Source organism: Budorcas taxicolor, unplaced genomic scaffold, assembly GCF_023091745.1.
Source record: "Budorcas taxicolor isolate Tak-1 unplaced genomic scaffold, Takin1.1 scaffold896, whole genome shotgun sequence".
NCBI lineage: Eukaryota > Metazoa > Chordata > Mammalia > Artiodactyla > Bovidae > Budorcas > Budorcas taxicolor.
In genome coordinates this window covers 1,595-18,953 of record NW_026292782.1, presented here as the reverse complement: position 1 = coordinate 18,953, position 17,359 = coordinate 1,595, and the positions used below count along the sequence as shown (strand labels likewise).

At 41.3% G+C, this 17,359-nt stretch overlaps 1 protein-coding gene across 1 annotated transcript; it reads right to left on the bottom strand.

Moving 5' to 3' along the window:
- Positions 1-300: 300 nt before the first annotated feature.
- On the bottom strand, positions 301-16,146 carry LOC128071476 (coiled-coil domain-containing protein 170-like; the record flags this gene model as incomplete). Its single annotated transcript, XM_052664313.1, has 4 exons — positions 301-501; positions 2,688-2,924; positions 13,158-13,400; positions 15,973-16,146. Coding segments are annotated over 4 exons (855 nt in total), but the record flags the coding sequence as incomplete, so codon positions are not given.
- Between the last annotated feature and the right edge of the window lie 1,213 nt (positions 16,147-17,359).

The window sequence follows — 17,359 nt, the reverse complement described above, 5'->3', positions numbered from 1 at the left end:
ATACCACATAAATGTTCATTCCCTACCATCATTTCCAGATCTAGGTACTCAATCTAGTAAAATTTGTCTTGAGTCGCAAAGTGCTAGCAAATAAAATAATAGTTGTTTATAGTGCCAAACACTTAGCTGAGGATGGCACTCTTAAGATCCTTTTTTGTCCATGATGGATTCTTGCAGTATCATCAGAGAGTGCAATATTCACACCCTGATCAAATTTCAAAGGATTGGGGAATTTATGAAATTGAGAATTGCATCCTATCTCTCTCTCACCATCTCCACCTCCCTCAAGAGATACATTGTTCAGTGAGGAAGTTGTAAGTGGCCCTGTGGGGGCCTATCTTGCTTTGCAGTCACATCTTTGAGGCAGGCACAGGTGACAAAGTGATGCTGGTGTGCATGGATCAGTCTTTCCAGACATTTGATGATTTCATAGTCAGGAAGAGCAAGACTCATCATGTTCAAGCCCAGCATCTGAGAAACCACCTCCCTGAAGTCCACCAGCTGCAATAGCAAACAGAACCACATGAATCGAGAGAACAGACTGCAGCAACACTGCCAGATCAAAGGCAATCCAAACACCCGTGGAAAACCCAGGTCTGCATGAGCTAGCCTAATTACTTACACTCATTACTCTTCAGTTAATTCTCTCATTTATAAAAAAAGATGAAGAAGAAGAAAGAAGGGGGTATGGAGGAGGCTAGCCTACAAAATTACCTCTAAAGTCCTTTCAGACACCAACTTTCAGCAATTTCATAACCGCTTTTCTTTTTATTTACTTTTAATTGGGGGATGATTGCTTTACAATATTGTGTTGGCCTCCGCCATACATCAACATGAATCAGCCATAGATATAAGTATGTCCCCTCCCTCTTATAAGTATGTCCCCTCCCTCCTGAACCTTCCACCCACCTCTCACTCCATCCTACCCTCTAGACAACCACTTTTATGATGAGATAATTAATGTGGTAGTAGTAGTAAAGTCACTCATTTCTGTCTGACTATTTGGGACCCCATGGACTATAGCCCATCAGGCTCTTCTATCCATGGGATTCTCCAGGCAAGAATGCTAGAGTGGATAGCCATTTTCTTCTCTAGGGATCTCCCCAACCCAGGGATCAAACCTGGGTTATCTGCATTGCAGACAGATTCTTTACCATCTGAACTACCAATTAATGTGGTATCAGCTACCAAATCAAGAAACCCAGTTCAGCAACTATAAAGGAGACTCTGGCCTTGATAAGATTTTGTTTTCTCACTTCCAGGATGAATGAGCAACCTACCTACCTACCTCCCATGCCTGTTCTGAAGTTCAGATCAAATGAAACGATAGTCGACTGTGTGTGTGTGCTGCACACTAAGAAATGCTTTACAATTGTTGGTGTGGTTGAGTGTGTCACATGATAAATGCTTATGCCCTGCGGCGTTGACTGGGCAATGAACCTCTTCAACTAAAGGAAAAGCCAATGGCAGAAGAAGTATGAGCTGATGAATATGGAGGACTTCTAACTGTTGATCAAATCGCATCACACGGATTGCCGTTTCACAGCACACTGGACTCTCTGGGACAATTATTTGTCCATCACAAAAGGAAAAATGGGAGTTTGGGGCCAGAGAAGATGGACAACATGTGACTTATACCCCCTCAATTCTCACAGACTGGTTGCTGTGATTCTAGCCAAAAGCAGTAGTAGATCTACTAGAGATGGCCAGACGACCCCTTCCATTTCAGAAAAGGTGTGAACCAATCCAGAGACAGATGCTCCTCCAGGAGGAGTGCCGTCCAAACATCATCTCCGTGTGCTCATTAACTTCCCAAGCCCCTTCCGATGCTGAGTCCAACATGGGAAACCAAACACTCTCTCCAGCCTAATCTCCCCAGTGAAAAGCTTTCCTCAAACTTTTCCACCCTTCTGAATATGGCCAAAGCCATTAAATGCTGAGAAGTTCCCACTGAGACCACTCACTCTTGGAGTTTGGCCTTCCTCAGCTCTGCCTGACACATGAGCCAAAGCAGAGGCTGCTAAAGAGAAAAAATATCCTGGGATCAGAGTCCTCACTGTGCCCTTTTGGGCTGCAGAGAGCGAGCGAGATGAAAGCCAAAAGCAGGGGTCAGGCTGCCCAGGACATGTTTCTTTCTGCCTGACCTCCTGATGGGCTCACCAGATAACACCCCGCCTTGCACCCAGCGGGCGCACAAGTTCTGTTTTATGGTTTCCATCTGGGCTCGGCCAGCCATTGGGTCTGGGTGCCACTGTTTGTGATTTGGGACCATTTCCTGCAACTGATCTCTGCTGGAGATAAAATTTCCCTCCTGAGGCTGAAGCCCTGGATAACGTAAGAAGATCTGGGATAACTCGAACTTCAGAGGCAATCAGCAAACATAATAAAAAAAAAAAAAACCTCTCCATAGCCAGAACCTGGCTTTTCACAGGCTTTCCATGGCTTTGATAAGAATGTCTTTTTCTTTGCTACAATTCGTGCCATTAAAAGGTGAATTGCTTTTCTTAGTGGAGTAAATCATAATGGTTGTTTTGATGCCAAAAAGATGGGAGGGGGCAGATATAGATATGTTGGAATTATGTAGAAAGCCTAATTAAATGGTTATAAAGAGATACATGAATAATTATCACGCTTTTGAATTGTTTTATCTTTCCAAAATAAGGTTTCACCCCCAGATTTCTACCCACCTGCCTTTCTCTCTTTTCTGCTTCTTCCAGAGATTTTTTTAGTGTCTTCATTTCACTGGTTACAACTTCTAGCATGTTCCTGGCCCTCTCTTTATTCTCCTTAGCCTCATGCTCTGTAGTCTCCAGTTCTGATTTGACAGACAGCAGCTTTTTCTCAGCTTTCTCCTTCATTTTTTCCAGTTTGTCTCTGGATTTATTTAGGTCTTCAATGGCTTTGGTCTGTTCCAAAGTTTTAATCTAAGAAGTCAAAGAGAATGCTAATAATTTTCTCTGCATTTATTCAGGAAAACTGTATAAACAAGACAAACCAGAAGTCAATGAAATTCACTTAACAACTTTTTAAAATAAACAAACAGTGGAATGCAAAATGATGTAACTGCTGTGAGTAACAGTTGGCCCGTTTTCAAACTGTAAACACAGAGTTGACCCATGACCCAGCGATTTCACTCCAAGGTGCATACAAGAGAACTAAAAACTTATGTCCACAAAACCTGTGCATAAATGTATCTAGTAGCACTATTCATAATCACCAAAAGCCTGAATATCCATTAATGGATGAGTAGATTAAGAAGATGTGGTATATCCATACAACAGAGTATTACACAGCAATAAAAAGGAACAATGTGCGGATACATATGACAATACAGATAAGCCTTGAAAACATTATGCTAAGACAAAAAAGTCAGTCACAAAAGACCACTTATTGTATGCTTCCATTTATAGGAAGGATCCAGAAAAGTCCAGGGGCTGGTGGGAGTAGAGAATGAAGAGTAACTGCTGACAGAGACAGGGTTTCTTTTTTGGGGTGATGAAAATATTCTGAAATTAGATAGCAGTGATGTTTACACAATTCTGTGAATATACTAAAGACCACTGAATTGTACACTTTTAAAAGAGTGAGATTTATGGAATGTAAACTACATCTTGATAAAACTGAGATCAGAAAGCATATTTACAAAGAAGCCTCTCAGTTCAGTTCAGTTCAGTTCAGTCGCTCAGTCGTGTCCGACTCTTTGCGACTCCGTGAGTCGCAGCACACCAGGCCTCCCTGTCCATCACCAACTCCCGGAGTTCACTCAGACTCGCGTCCATCAAGTCAGTGATGCCATCCAGCCATCTCATCCTCTGTCGTCCCCGTCTCCTCCTGCCCCCAATCCCTCCCAGAATCAGAGTCTTTTCCAATGAGTCAACCCTTCACATGAGGTGGACAAAGTACTGGAGTTTCAGCTTCAGCATCATTCCCTCCAAATCCCAGGGCCGGTCTCCTTCAGAATGGACTGGTTGGATCTCCTTGCAGTCCAAGGGACTCTCAGGAGTCTTCTCCAACACCACAGTTCAAAAGCATCAGTTCTTCGGTGCTCAGCTTTCTTCACAGTCCAACTCTCACATCCATACATGACCACTGGAAAAACCATAGCCTTGACTAGATGGACTTTTGTTGGCAAAGTAATGTCTCTGCTTTTGAATATGCTATCTAGGTTGGTCATAACTTTTCTTCCAATGAGTAAGCGTCTTTTAATTTCATGGCTGCAGTCACCATCTGCAGTGATTTTGGAGCCCCCAAAAATAAAGTCTGACACTGTTTCCACTGTTTCCCCATCTATTTCCCATGAAGCCTCTAAAAAGGATCAAAAGGAATTCCTTTGAAATAAATTAAGCAGTGCATATGGGATGGAAAAGCAGAAAGACTAGCTAGCAGAGCTCTGAATTTAGTTCTGAGCCTCCTAATAGTTCAGACAAGGCCAACGGTCATAGTCTCCGAGAAAAAGCAAGAATTTGTGTTTCAATTTTATTGAAAATCACTTAAAGGTAACATCTGAAAGTAATAAAAATAAAAGATACCAAATAATGAGTGTGTGCTGTCTCCTCCCTCCCCCTTTCATTACATCCCTGCTTTCCTAAGAAGGAAGGATAATTTCTTGCTGCATCTACTCCCATCCTGTGGTTCCCAGGGTGAAGCTGAATAATGGGGAGAGTGTCAGGGAAGAAGAAAGCCTGAGAGACTAAACTGACCTACTGAGAGAGGAATGGAAAGAGTCTCTGTTAAGTAGGCTGCAAAAACTACTCTTGGAAGAAACTTGGGAGGATGGAAGAGGGACTTGTGAGATGTAGGATGCCATGTAGGGAGGAAACCAAAGAGAGAGAAATGGAAAAAAGACGCTTTAAAACATTGCCACTCTTGAATGAAATCCTCCTTTGGTTTTCTTTTTTTTTTCTTCTTCTTCTTTTTTTTTTTTTTTTTTTTTGAGTAACAATAATAAAGCAACCACTATCATTTAGTTTGTCAGACAGCTGATTGTTTATTGCTGAGGGATTTTGAGACTGTTGTGATTTCCCTAGACTGCATTTGGACGCTACCGTTAGAGATTAAAATCTTGACCAAGTCTTGGGGTTAGAGTGCATCTTCACAGAGACTAAGTTCCAGAATTATGGTGTAAGGAGCACAAGCTGACCTGATCTAAACTCTGAAGAGTCCTCCAGCACTTCTGGAAAGTCAGAGGAATGGTAGAAGCTATTCTCAGATTGGATTATGACACGCTATGGAAAAAAAGTGCCTGCTTGGGATACTGCTGTCCAGATGGAAAATCATCAGGTTTATATTGTCTGGGTGACATCATTAAACTGAGAAAGCTTGAGTCAAATGCCTAAACTGGAAACTTGTTTTTACCTACCATCATACACACACACACACACACACACACACACACACACACACAACTTCTTAAGAAACTAAATTCCTTTCCAGGCAAAGAGGAAGTTGATGGCAGACATGCTTGCACAAGTTCAACATTTTTTTACTGGTTTCATGAAGGAGAGAGGAAATCCCTTGGGAAACTGACAGCTGCTGTGGGACTTGCAATTGAGAAGGTATGAGAACAACTGCTACAGCTTGGGAAACATGGAGGGAATAAAAGCAACGTCGAAGGGAAGGGGCTCTGAGTCAGTTTTCTAGTCAATGAAATAGCAGCAGTAGAGCAAGCATTCACGACAAGGAAATGGGGGCTGACCCTGGAGATCATTCATCAATTCCAAGTTATCAAAATCCGTATTTGAATATAGATGGTAAATCAGTACGAGTATATTGCAATATCTCAGTGTTGATTCCTGGGTGTAGCTATTTTACTATGGTCACACAGAAGAATTCTCTTGTTCTTAAGAGATATCTGGGAAGTATTTAGGCATGAAGTGTCATGAGGTACTCTCAAATGATTCCTCTCTCTGTCTTTGTCTCTTTCTCATTATGCAAATTATAACAATCAGGAAAATGTTAACAATCTACATGAACAGTAGAAGAATGTCTGTTATGCTATTCTTGCAACTGTTCTATAGGTTTGAAATTTTACAGAATAAAAACTTGAGAAGGGAGCTTTCCCAGGCATGATTGAGGCGTGTGTAAAGTATCCTATCAGTAAAAAATTGTGAATATATATGTACATTTATTTATTAATTTACTATATGAACAAGAGCTCTAAAAATACATTCTGTATTTTTTCAAATATTTTACAAATAGGGGACGTTAGATGGGCAAAATCAGTATCAACCTTAAAACAAAGTGATCTCCCTTTCACAGAGATACCCTTCACGTGCCAACAATCTCAGGGCAGCAGAGAAAATACAGGGTAAAGAGAGAAGTTTCTGGGATTACTACATGGAATTAAAAATGTTGTATTAACAGAAGAGGAGATATATTCAGCCTTTCTGCTCAGCTTGGAAAAAACATTTACAGTGGGCCATCTACCAAAAGAGATGGAACACAGCTTGGAGAGTTAGAAGCACGTAAATCAAGTCCTAATGAGAAGAATTTATAGCCAAGAATTTCTCAAAAATATGAGACTTTATCACAGTCCTGAGGGCTGCCTGAATTCCTGTTGTCAGGGAGCGAGTTACAGAGTCCAAGCCAAACCACCAGGACAGAACTGGGAGCCAACTTTGGGAAGGCGTTCTCAGCCTCCTAAGGCAAACAAGATTGCTGGGAGGGGAGCAGGGCAAATGGGTTTCTTAATCCAACTAAGGGAGCTTCTCAGAGTCAGCCCAGAGTTCAGTGAGAGTCTGTGTCCCTAAGTTTTTCCCAGTGGGTCTGAGATGGTCATAAACAGGACTGATGCACCATGCAGACCCCAGCCAGGATGGATCACATTCTGAGAGTTTCTCTTCTGGTGAATAATGTATCTGGCATCTGCCTCCTGGAGGAAAAGCATTTCAAATCTGGCGAACGATCCTCTCTTGTGTTACAAGGGCCAAAGGCCCTGAAAGAAAAGGTGATTAAATTTAAAATCTGATCTGTTGAATCTGCAAGAGGATCTACAAGCTTCACCTGGAGGGTTTTCTGGAGATTGTACAGAAAATAGGACCCTAAGGTTACAGCCACTATGGAGAACAGTATAAAAGTTCCTTAAAAAACTAAAAATAGATCTACCATATGACCCTGCAATCCCACTCCTGGGCATATATCTGGAGAAAACCATGATCCAAAAGGATACATGCACCCCAATGTTCATTGCACCACAGTTTACAACAGCCAAGAAATGTCCACCAACAGAAGAATGGATAAAGATGTGGTACAGGTATACAATGGAATATTACTCAGTTACAAAAAAGAAAGAATGCTATTTGCCACAACACAGATAGACCTGGAGATTATCATACTGAGTGAAGTAAATCAAACAGAGAAGAAATATTGTATGACATCCCTTACATGTGGAATCAAAAAAGAAACGATACAAATGAACTTACAAAACAGAAAGAGACTCACAGACAGAGAACAAACTTAGGATTTCCAGGAGGGAAGGGATAATTAGGGACTTTGGGAAGGTCATGTACACATTGTTATATATAAAATGGATAATCAACAAGAACCTACTGTATAGCACATGGAACTCTGCTCAATGTTATGTATTAGCCTGGATGGAAGGGAAGTTTGCAAGAGAGTGGATATATGTATATGTATGACTGAGTCCCTTTGCTGTTAACCTGAAACTATCACAACATTGTTAATCGGCTATACTCCAACACAAAATAAAAAGTTTAAACAAAAAAACAGGACCCTGCAGAAGCCCTGCACTGTACGGGCACTCTTTAAAGGGGGTGGGACAGGACAGGAGAAGGGTTGTCCAGGGAAGCTGTATCCCTCCGCAAAGAACCCCAGAGATTTTGCTAGGCGGGAACAGTAGCAGAAATCAAAGGAAGCTGTTCTACTTTGCAGGCTGAGTTCACCGCCACTCCCCCACCTCACCCAGGAGGTCTTTTCTCACAGGTTCTGCTTGATGCACACATTCAAAGCTGGGTAAGTCCAGGGCAATTCAAGGTCAGTGAGTCAACATAATCAGAGCTCAGTTCATGATTGGTAGGTTAGGGGAAAAAATATAAACTAAGGTCACATGGGCTGGATTGGAGAGCATTCTGAAGTGTGGGAGGAGCATGGGAAGTAGAGTCAGTAAGCAGATGAGAGCTTTGCTGGTGGCTGAAGATTCTTATTCCCTTTGAATGTGTCCTTGAGAGACTACCAAAAAGATAATGGTTGTTTTCCACTAGTTTCTGGTTATCTGACTACCGATTTTTGGTCACAGCTCCCTACTAAGATTGTGTCCTGTGGTACAGTCTGAAACCTCTCCATTGAATATCTGGTCTTCCTTTTTTTATTACTTCCCAGAATAAAGACCCATCTAAGTGAGCTCCAGGGACTAAGTTCCAGCCAATGAAGACTAAGAAGTGTTGTACTCTTCCTGGAAAACGGCTACTGGCTGTCCTTCCACCTTGCTTCCTGCCTCGTGCCTGGAATGAGGCAGAGCCCAGGTAGCTGGCTTGCCCTAAGAGGTGGTCTTGAGGAGGAAAGTTATTGCCAGGAAAGTAAAGCAGAGAAAACAAGCCAGGATTAGTGATGACCGTGAAGCTATCCTCCTAAACATGGAATGACTACGTCCGTGCTTTCTTTCAGTGAGAAAGCAGCAAACATCTCTCCTGACCAAGCCACTGTTGTGCGTTTCAGCCTTTTCAGCTGAAACTAATCAAAACTCACACCAGCTATGAAGCAACTGGCATTTCATGAGTTATGCAAAGAACTGGAGTCCTGCCACCTGTTTCAGTCCCTGCATTTGCATTCGTGCATAAGGCTATGCTTCTGCCAATTAGTAACACAACTTTAATTATCCTAGGTCAATGAAGAAAGAGCAAAGATAGAGTTAATACATAAATAATGTGTTCACGCCAAGTGGAGGCCACGCTGCGTCATGATATATGTACAAAGCATCTGCAGCAGCAACATAAAGGCACATAGTAGAATAATTCACTCTGTGAATTGATAATTCACTCTTAGGCAACACAAACTGTCCATATGTCAGAACCAAAAGAGCGCATACCACACACAAGCAATTGGTACTATGCGTTCTTAGTAATGGTGATTTCAGTGAAATAAAATCTAGCATAGTGAATTAATATTGCCCATCTTTAAATAGATATTTATTTCTCTGGCTGCACCAGGTCTTAGCTGTAGTACTCAGGATCTTTAGCTGTGCCATGTGGGCTCTAGTTATCTGACCAGGGTCAACCACGATCTGACAGGCCCCTACATGGGGAGAGCAGAGCCTTAGCCACTGGACCACAAGGGAAGTCCCCAATATTGCCAATTTTTAAATTCTAGTTTTACACTTTGTTTTGATTTGTAAGTTGATTTGGATTTTATAGTGGTAAACATGTAATGAGATTAAGAAATTTCTATATAGTATTAAGTTTGTACGTATGTAAGCAATATTAAAATAAAATTACTCTGGCTCAGCACAGGAAGGGGAAATATAGACAATATATTTTCTTTCAAAAACAGATTTCTACAATGCTTATGTTTACCTGCTAAACTAAAATTTAGTAATTTATCAGGAAAGGTCCGCTTTTCCCTGGTCTAGAATTCAGGAGGAAATTTAATACATGGGTCTTTAAAAGAAAGGTTTGAGTAAGCTAGGAGTCAAAGTCTTCGACAATGTTTTGCAATAGACATAGAAACACATTAAAAAAAAACTGGCATGCAAATTTTCAAACCAGACTTATTCATCATAAACAACAACAAAAAAATGGAAATAATCCAAATGCCCATCAGATACTGAATAAAAACATAGTATGTCCATACAATGGAATATTATTCAGCCATTAAAAAGAAATGTGATGGTTAAGTTTATGTGTTGGTTTGACTGGGCCACAAGGTCCAGATATTTGGTCAAGCATTATCATGAATTTTCTGTGAGGGTGTTTCAGCATAAGATTAACATTTCCCTTCCGTAATGTGGGTGCACTTCAACCAATCAGCTGAAAGCCTGAATAGAAAAAAGACAGACTTCCCCTGAAACAAGAGAACTCTTCCAGCAGACAGCCTTTGGACTGGCTCTTCCTGGGTTTCCAGCCTGCTGGCTCATCCTGCAGATTCTGAACTTGCCAGCTTCTGTAATTATGTGGGTCACTTCCTTAAAATAAATCTGTGTGTATGTGTGTGTGTGTGTGTGTGTGTGTACACATCCAATTAGTTCTGTTTCTTTGGAGACCTCTGATTAATACAGGAATGAAGTACTGATCACAATATGGGTGAACCTCGAAAACACAGAAAGAAGCCAGAGGCAAAAGGCTGCAGCTCCATAACTGTATGGTTCTATTTATATGAAATGTCCAGAATGGGCAAATCCACAGAGATAGTAGCTCAATCAGTAAAGAATCTGCCTTCAGTGCAGGAGACCTGGGTTCAGTCTCTGGGTCAAGAAGATCCCCTGGAGAAGGAAATGGCAACACACTTTAGTACTCTTGCCTGGAAAACCCCATGGACAGAGGAGCCTGGCAGGCTACAGTATGTGCAGTCTCAAGAGTCAGACACGACTTAGCAACTAAATCATCATAGAGACAGAAAGTAGATTATTGATTTACAGAGTTTGAGGAAAGGATGAATACGGAGTTTTGTCTCTTGGGTTTTTGGGGTTTTTTTAGGGGGTGGATAATGGACAAATTCTAGAACTAGGGAATGGGGATAGTTGTACAACCTGTCAATATATTACACCAAAAACTACTGAACTTTGTACTTTCAAAGAGTGAATTTTATAGCATATAATTTCAATCTCAATTTTTAAAATAAAACACATAGAAATGTAGTCCAAATGATTGTTTTGGATTTACCATCTATAAATGGTGAAATTAATTCTTAATTGAGTAAGAGTGTCCCCCCCTACCCATGCAAAAAATATGTCTACGAGAACCTCAGATTTTCAGCTTATTTGTAATAAGGGCCTTTGCAAGTGTAATTAAGAAGCTCAAGGTGAAATCATCTTGGATTTGGGTGGGTCCCAGATCCACTGGGGGGCTTCTCCAGTGGCTCAGATTCTAAAGAACCCACCTGCAATGCAGAGACCTGGGTCTGATCCCTGGGGTGGGAAGATCTCCTGGAGGAGGGCATGGCAACCCACTCCAGTATTCTTGCCTGGAGAATCCCCATGCACAGAGGAGGCTGGTGGCTACAGTCCATGGGGTCACAAACAGTCAGACACAACTGGATGACTAAGCACAGCACAGCACAGCAGATCCACTGGAGCTGGTACTCAGCACTGAGTATAAAGCTTATTGTTTAAAACGTAGACCAGAACAGGTTATAGGACATAATTACCTCTAAGATTTTCTCCTTGATGGTGAAAGAATTGAAAGAAAAGTTAAAAGGAACTCATTTTTCACTTAAGGATTGAACATTATAGAATACTCCATCCTGTACCACCTAGAAGCACTGTGCACACACCAGTGCTGTGTGCTCCACATTTGAAAACGTTGCTTGCAATGTTGACACTGGAATTGGAAATTCTCAAGCCAGCCACGGTGACCAGAAACACAACTTGAATAATCACATCATCCAAAGAGCAAAACTTCATTATGAGAATCAGGCTCTCTTGTGAAAAGGTTAAGTGGAAAGATGCTTGTAAATAATTAAAAATAACGCACTGAAAAAATGATGAAGACCTAAGGTCTAAGTCACTGAGACCAAAAGGGAACAAACTATAGACACAGCCCTCAGTTTCCACTTGCTACTTCCTGCTTCCGCTCTCTGCTATCGCTAGGGTGAGTCCTCAACGCTCTGGTTCACAGGGTTGTCTTGGGCCAGGCGTCCTATGGCCACTCTCACTACACTTAGCCAGGATCACGACTTAGGACATCTGCCCCAGAGTCTCTGATGGCGGGTCACTGTGTCCGTCACTTCAGAGGGTCACCCCCGCCTGCTCCCACAGCACACCATCCCTCTCACATCTTTAGCCACCTTCCACAGTCCCCATGGGCGCAAATGGAGCTTCAGGCTCTGGAATGGGTGCAGTCTAGGCCCGCTGCCCCAGCACTCCTGCAGCCTCCGCCAGCCAGGGTGGAACCAACTGCATGCTGACGTCAGAGATTCTCCCCATACCCACCAGACACACACCCTAAAGGTCAATTTCAAGGTGTGAGCAGGGTGTCCAGGATACTTACCTCTGACACTTTCTCCTCACCCAGGGACCCCAGCAGATGCTTTCCCTAGCTTCTCCTTCCTTTACATGCAAATGTGTCCCTTCCCCTGGGCTATGTCTGCCCTTCCCTTCTCTAGGGAAGCAAGCCTCTGTTTAGCTACCTCGTTCTGATGCCAGAAGGGCTTGGAGGAGGGAGGGGGGAAGAGCTAATGACTCAGAAGGGAAAATCGAGTGGGAACTATGCCCTAAGATATGGTTCTGCTACACAGATTCAACTGTTGGCTTTATTCCAAATTCCTTTTCCCAACTAATCTGTCTCCAGACTCAGAAACATTCCATTTCAGAGCCCTCATCTGCAGAGAGGAAGGACATCACTGTTGCCAGTATGCACGATGGGTGTACCCGCCAGGGATGCCAGTGTATATGAAATTAACATATTATTGCCAGGGGTATACACACGTGACATTTGAATATTTTTATTAAATCCGAAGTTTTCATTTCACTCTTCTCTATACTCATTAGAAGTCAAAGACCTTGAATCCAGGAAGCACATGGCCCCAGCCTGTCTGCCCTCTTCCCTGCTTGGTGTGACAATATCCCAAAGCATAACACACACCCTACTGCTGTCTGATCATTCTCAGCGAACACTTGTGTGTATTCATTTTCTCATCTTCTCTAAGCAAATGCCAATGCAAAAAAAAAAATCTATATGATTCCTAATATCATAGTCACCCACACTTTGAAGAAATGTTTTTATTTTCTGTACATCACATCACCCCCTTTTTACTTGATTTTTCATTCAGCAACTACGGATGGCTTCATTTCAGATATTGAAGAGACACAAAGTTGATCTACCCTGCTGATCTGTGAAATTTGTTGCATTTTCTCACAGCTCTAGAAAATCAGAGAAAGTTTTCAGCTTTTTTTTTTCCCTAGTGTGCCCCTTATAAGGCTGTCACTCTTTTCCATAAATTTTTATGGAAACACAAACAGTGACAAGGAAACACAGCTGAGCACTTGCCTTAAGTTCGTTGGTGTCAGCCAGTTTGGCTTTGAGCTCGGTGTTCAGCTCTCGACACACACTCAGCTCTTTCTGCAGCCTCTCCACCTTCTTCTGCAGCTTCCTGATGGTGACATTGGCCTCATCCCGCTCCACCATCACAGCTGAGCGCACCTGTTTCTCCTGCTCCAGGTGGGCTATTTTCTGCCGGAGGAGGTTCATGTGCAGCTCTTTGCTTTCCAGTCTTTCCTTCTGAGTCTTTAGCTGGTTTGATACAAAAAAAGGATTTTTTTTTTTTTTAGCTGTGAAATTCCATTCATTTATTTTTTAGGTTTTTAAATTTATTTAATTTTAATTGCAGGATAATTGCTTTACAGTATTGTGTTGGTTTCTGCCAAACATCAACATGAATCAGTCACAGGTATACATATGTCCCCTCCCTCTTGAGCCTCCCTCCTACCTCCCTCCCCAAGGGATTTTTTAAAATAATCATTGAATAGTCAGTAAATATAAATGAATTCCTTAGATAATATTGATCTTTATCTATACTTCAATAAGACTAATTTGTAAACCATCAGAAAAAGGTTGTTGGATTCCTTTCCCTGATTGCATTTTTTTAATCCCTATTTTTCCAAGAATTAATTTGGTAGCTGCAAAGTATGAGACAAAAGAGCCACAGAAAATGCACCAAGGAGTACGCTTTCAATGTCCCATTCCCTCCAACATGATGTGCATCATAATAAAAATGTAAAATTACTTTTAAAACTACTAAAATGAGCTTATCAAGAGCAGAACATAATAAGACAGACAAAATCCTCTCCAACATCCCATGGCAACAATGCTCACACTGGTCTTTTCTGAAAGAAGATACAGTGCAAATTAGCACCAAATACCCAGACCGACTAATTTCAACCATTTAGAAACAGGTTCAGTGGCACCAAACATGGGATTTGATATGTTTTTAACATAAGCTACATGAAGGAGATCTTGAGGAAAGCTTTATTTATATATTGAAGATTTTAGAAATAGGTGTTAATTCACCTTCAAGAAGGTGTTATTTCATTAGTGTCTTTATAACACACCAGACCTATACCATCCTCAAACCAAGCAGAATAAGGTCTGCACTTGGCACTTAGCATTGACAGTCAAACTTAATGAAAGAATTGAAATGTTTTTTAGAAAAAGATTATGGACTCTAAAAGGAGAAAAAAATCCTCTTGGCCTTCACGTGTCACAATTAGTGAGTGGAATATTAAGTATAGGAACCTCATTCATCTATTACAGACACTGAAAATTGGAATCATGTAGAAATAAAGAATCTTAGAGCTAAAAAACATCCCATTTTCTCCAATTATATAATCTGCATTAGTAAAGTGTTTGAAAGTGTGAAGAACTTTGTGAAATACGGGCTTAACTATCTTACCAAACAGGGACAAGCAATGTCCATGCCCACGTCCTTTTTTAACAAGGCTCTTTTAGTATTTCTGTAACTAGCCTCCCTTCCCTGACCTTCTTCATGTCAAGTTCCACTCTATTGCAAATTTACCCTGGTAAATTCTGTACACTGGTCATTTTAATAATTATACAACACTTAAGAAAGAATAGTATTGGATATGGAGGGAAAATCAATTATCTGAGAACTTCAGAAAGAACCGCAGCTCAGTTTCATGTCTCTGATGGTAATAGGGGGTGTCTGCTTCCTTTTAGAAAATATTCCTTAAGACACCATAAATGGAGGTCATACATGAATAGAGCATCTTCTGTGAACCAAGAGTTCAAAAATACTGTTTTTAAAAAATTAACATTGTAAGATAGGTATCATTCCCATCTTAAATACAAGGAAATAAAGACAGAAAGGTATATAATTTGCCTAATGTCATACAGCTTGGTGGAGCCAAATTGAGAACCCAGATGTGAGTCATTAAGCAGCCTATACATGATAATTCTACCACAGAATTTTCTCCTAAGAACTATTCTAAAGATACATCTGTGTTTTCCTCTTTCTTTCCCCAATGCCAATAATTATATAACTAATAATTATGTTTTTATCCGTTTCATCCTTTCATTCATTTATGTAGTCTAAACTGTTTCTAAGTCTTCCTTTGAGTTAGTGGAAAGTAAGCACTTCTCCCCTCTACTCTCTAGTGCAAGAGAGCTTATGTAAAAGCAAAAGATTTTACTCTCCTCTTCTCCCACAGTCATAGAAATAGTGATTTTTTTCAGCTAGGCAAATGGCTACAGAGTAAAGACTAGTTTCCAGCCTCCCTTGCAGCTAGGTTTAACCATCAGAACACATTCTAGCTGTGGGAGGTAAACACAAGTTCATGTAGAAAACTCTGGGAGCCTCCTTTAAAAGATAGCTCCTGCATGCTCTTTCGCATTTCTCTTCTTCATTCCTTTCTTTTTTTAAACTTCTGCCTGGTCCTAGGTACTTCTGTGAACCATGGTCATAAGGACCACCCTAGGGATGGGAAATTGCTAACTGAAAAGAGCCTAGGTCCTTGGAAACTTTACAGAGCAGAGATGTCACATTCACCCTAAGCTGCTACCTCCAGAAATGTATGTTAGAAAAAAAATACCAAAAGCAAAAAGCAAAACAACAACAAAACTACTTCTAATTGCTTGAGTCTGCAACTTTGGGCCTCTATTACTCATAGTTAAACATAACCCTGGATGATACATTTACTTTCCCTTCAGGCTTGAAATCAAGACTCAGCTTCTGAACACATATTTGTATGTTTCCTATCCACATTGGCAAATATAGTAGAAGTACATTATTTTTCAAGATTTAAGTTTCTCAGAATTTCCTTCTCACAACACCCACAATATTCCCTACCTTTCTCTGTAAATTGTGGGCAATCGTCTTGTTTTCAATGACTGCATTGCTCTCGAGGCGGACCAGCTGCTCTGTGCGAGCTAAAACTACATCCAGACGCATGTCAAAGCCAAGTTCAGCAGCCATCTGGTCCAACTTCATTTTCTCTGAAAGCTGATCCAGAAATTTAAGATACTAAACTCGAGAACAAAAATAAAAATGGGACACAAAAGTAGAGTTAATAAGCCATCTCACAGAATCTCTCTCTTTCTCCCAAGCTTACAGGTAGTTCTTATTAAACCCAGTACAGAGCCCAGCTGCTGACTCCAGTGCTTGGTGATGAATTCTTGAACCACCCTGCAAGCTCCATACTCTGTTTCTTGTCCAGATTTTCCGGACTCTTCTGGTCAGTGGCCTTGATGTTTAGTCTAACATTACACACTCTTCTTAACCCTGTGTTGTTGTTTAGTTGCTAAGTCATGTCTGACTCTTTCGTGACCCCATGGACTATAGCCCCCCAGACTCCTCTGTCCATGGGATTTCCTAGGCAGTAACACTGGAATGGGTTGCCATTTCCTCCCCCCAACTCAGGGGATCTTCCCAACTCAGGGATCAAACCAGGTCTCTTGCACTGGCAGACAGAAAATTTGCACTGAGCCACCTGGGAAGCTCTGCCATCTGACAAATGAGGCATGTCCCTGACTACACCCACATCTCTCTGCTTTGGCTACATGCTGCTGCTACCATGACCCTCCCAGCCCCTGGAATCTACTGGCTAATCCAGCCCCTGCAGACCAATCATCTATATAACTTCCATGGCAATTTTGTCCACCTAAGTGAGCCCTGGCCTCCACGGTGGAAACTGACCACTTAGCCAACCACTGTACTCTTCCTGGGTTCTAGTTCTGCAAATCACGCTAAACCCAGAGCTCTCTGTACAAACAAACATGGACAATGGTTTTGTTTAAAATTCTTTAGAAAATGTCTTTTAAAGTTTTTAAGTATCAAGGATAAATGAACAACTTTTTTTTTTAAGTCTTTATTGAATTTGTTACAGTATTGCTTCTGTTTTGTGTTTTGGTTTTTTGGCTGGGAGGCATGTGGAATGTTAGCGCCCAGGAATCGAACTCATACCCCCTGCATTGAAGGCAAACTCTTAACTACTGGACCACCAGGGAAGTCCCAACATTCGTTTAGGAGGTAAAAGTCACAAAACTAGCGTAGGATCCTCCTCCACTTGATCTCTGGGGCTCATCTGGTCACATCAGACATGAAATGCTTACGGAGTTCTTGACAGATGAATAAATCAACCAATGGGCTTTCTATAACATAATTTCATGATTTGGGTTCTATCTTTGAAATTTCTTCTCATTGCAATAGTTCTTCATCCAACAGGCATTTTTAGGCA